The 3,105-nt window shown below is 38.3% G+C and overlaps 1 protein-coding gene across 1 annotated transcript in view; it reads right to left on the bottom strand.

Annotated features, from left to right (window-relative positions):
- The window catches only part of LOC143733401 (V-type proton ATPase subunit S1-like), a 32,468-nt gene extending 29,660 nt beyond the window's left edge, over nucleotides 1-2,808 (bottom strand). The window contains exons 1-4 of the mRNA XM_077225106.1: nucleotides 2,592-2,808; nucleotides 2,060-2,186; nucleotides 1,561-1,635; nucleotides 1,084-1,274 (exon numbers count right to left, since the gene is read on the bottom strand). Coding sequence (XP_077081221.1) covers nucleotides 1,084-1,274; nucleotides 1,561-1,635; nucleotides 2,060-2,186; nucleotides 2,592-2,737 — 539 coding nt within the window. The 5' untranslated portion in view covers nucleotides 2,738-2,808. The remainder of the gene's footprint in view (nucleotides 1-1,083; nucleotides 1,275-1,560; nucleotides 1,636-2,059; nucleotides 2,187-2,591) is intronic.
- Between the last annotated feature and the right edge of the window lie 297 nt (nucleotides 2,809-3,105).

Below are 3,105 nucleotides of genomic sequence, written 5' to 3' on the forward strand. Positions count from 1 at the left end.
GTCATTAGGTAAATTAAGTAATCATAATGCTTGGTCAAATTCCTTAAGAGATTCCTAGAACACGCTCACAATCAAATAGACAAAAATAATAGTAATAAAAAGATAAAGTCTGCGTATAAACCTTTTTACATTGTGGAAAATGAAATGAAATATTTATTATTTGAAAAATGTATTTTATTTATTTGAAACATAATATGTTTTTGTCCAGTCTGTTTAATCCGTTAAGACATAACTGACATAACTGTGTTTACATTCATTTCACGACATCAAAGCATTTTGAGATGCAAGTACATTTAACCACTTACACGGAGTCACACACACACAGCCCACGTGAGCATTTCAAATGAAAAGCAGCCTTCTGTCAGTGAGTTTCATATATTTAATATATAAGGCCAATGCATTCCGAACGTCATAAATGATGCTTTCGTGGAGCATTTGTAAGGAAAATAGCGGCGGACGCGACCACATCAAGCAAAGCTCGCATATCCTGTGCAATGAAGCCCGCAAATGTCCTTGTAACCCATTTCAACCTTTTCTAACTTTATGAAAGATTATTTCTGGAAGGTTCGAGTGGTGTGTGTGTGTGTGTGTGTGTGTGTGTGTGTGTGTGTGTGTGTGTGTGTGTGTGTGTGTGTGTGTGTGTGTGTGTGTGTGATGAAATGGAAGCAAGCATATACATAAGCAATACGGGTGTTTCTAAAGTACGTTTTCGCACGTCTGCAGTTAAAAATAAGCTCAGAAATGATCCAGAAACGTTGGAGAAAGAATCGCAATGCATCGATTTTTTTCTTCCACCACTAGAGGTAAAATCTGTTTATACAGTTTCATCATATTTTTCATATTTCTTCAGCTATTTCAGCATTCCCACAGCATGAACCACATTAGGGAAATTACCCTGCACTTAACTGAATATGTACAATAACTATTTTTGGAGATGATAACTGGAAGGCACTTACTACTTGCATGAATGAGGTCATGTGATAGTGTAACAGTACTGTTTGAAATGTTTCCCACTGCATAATGATTTGTTTCAAATAATGTTAAAAAGCGAATCAGAGTCAGCCAGTATTGTATGTGTGTTACCCGCTGCTGTAAGGGAGGCGGAACACCAGCAAGGCGGACACAGATGCGTTGAGCCGCAGTTGAGCAAGCGTGTCCGGGTTCATGTAGAGAGGAGCCGCATCGATCTGGTTCTGGAGCAGTGTAGAGACCAGAGCCGTGGCGGACGCCGACACACACGGCAGCCATAAGGAGGAGGAGGACAGCAGAGACGCCTGTGGACACCAACAAAACATCAGAGATGCGCATTCATGTTTGGGACAACAAGAACTTTTCAAGGGGATTTTATCTGAAATAATACACTGATGTATTCTAAAATAAACATTGGCTTCACAAAACATTAGTATTTAGTTTCTTAATAAATTTTTAAAGAGTTAAATTGCCTGCCACTAATCTCAGTTGATAGCACTTACAAAAACAACCTCCTGTCAATTAACTGAAGTCAAAATCATGAGCAGTAATAAATATCAAAAGCAGTGACAGATGGAAAACACAGCATACCTCCAGATTTTGGAAGACACTATCCTGTTTGTTCCCGAATACTCCTCCGTACATTGTGAAGTCATCAACACTCAACTGAATGAAACACAAGAGGGAATTCGAAAGATTGACACTGCCTGAACTAGCCTAATGCCAGTGGTTGATTTAGCAACAATGGGTTCATGTGTCATTTGAGTTATACATTTCACAATAGAAAGAACCAATAAATCACTTCAGATTGTTGTCTTTATTAAAAGTGAACATTAATTCATCGTCGCCTTCTGACAATGTTTCTGACAATGTTAAAGCCTTTTTAAATGTATATCTATCATGGGTGATATAGTGATCTTTTTTTGTTCTGGTTTTGTTTGGTACTTTATAAACATGTGACAACACAATGACATAGTGTTTTACAAATGCAGTGACAGACATCTGTTATAGGACTCCTGATTCAATCAAAAATCTCACTGGATTATTATTATATTTGCAGAAGAAATGCTTGGAAATAAATGTGATGTACTTTATCCTGCAGGAAGAGCAGTAGATTGTGAGGTGAAGTGCTCAGTGCTCGGTTCAGGAATGATTCCAGCTCATCCAAAGACACAGTGTGACCTGATGATGGAGCATTCACAGGAGACAAGACAAACCTGCACACGCACAGCACATTATTAAAAAAAAAACACGAACCCATAAAATTACAGTCATGATTACAACTTTTACAATCAACGCAAAAATCGGCTTCAGACACATGATAACAGTGAACTGCTTATCTAGACATCAATGACGGTCAAATGTTGCCTTGACAGATTACTGGGTTTAAGACAGCCATCACCCGCTCGTCACTAGTGTAATCATGATTACGTCTGTTGATAAATATGAGTTAGATTATTCAATATGTGGGTTTTAGGCTATTCGATAATTAACACACATTGTTTTGCTCAGACGGGTTTTCAGTACTGGACAGCGACCGTGTCATTCAGCTAGCAATCTGCCAAAGCTAACGTTTGCAATCAATTCTCTATGGCTAATGTCATATAATATCAGTCCTTTACCCGTCACTCGCCCATGCGACCAGAGGCACTTGCTCATCGCTCTTCGCTGCTGCGAACACACAGAGAAAAAGATATAAAATCATCCTGGCGTTCCCGGAGACCGTCCTCAAAGCGGCCATCTTGAGCGCGATGAGCTGTGACGTCATACGCGGCCATCTTCAGCGGGCTGAGCCGTGACGTTTCCTTCCGCTGATTGGTTAACCAAAGATCAAGCCATGTCGTCATCAATTATTCCTTTTTTCTTTTCTTTTTTATTAATGCCAAAAAACTTACATGAAACTGTAACAAGTATTACGACATCGATCCAGAAAAGTAGAAAATAAGACATAATACAAAATAATACAAATAAAACAAATAAAATGCCAGAAGGATAAACATTGAAAGTAATTTGACTTTTCAACGATTTATTTGTTTTTTTATGCCCATCAAAGACAAAAAATAGGAATTGTAGTCTACCAGAAAAATTTACAGTAGCAGGTGCTTGCACAAAATTTGCATTTGTGTAGGCTATAAA

Source organism: Siphateles boraxobius, unplaced genomic scaffold (assembly GCF_051911475.1).
Source record: "Siphateles boraxobius isolate OS27281-9 unplaced genomic scaffold, OSU_SipBor_1 99, whole genome shotgun sequence".
In the NCBI taxonomy this organism is placed as follows: domain Eukaryota; kingdom Metazoa; phylum Chordata; class Actinopteri; order Cypriniformes; family Leuciscidae; genus Siphateles; species Siphateles boraxobius.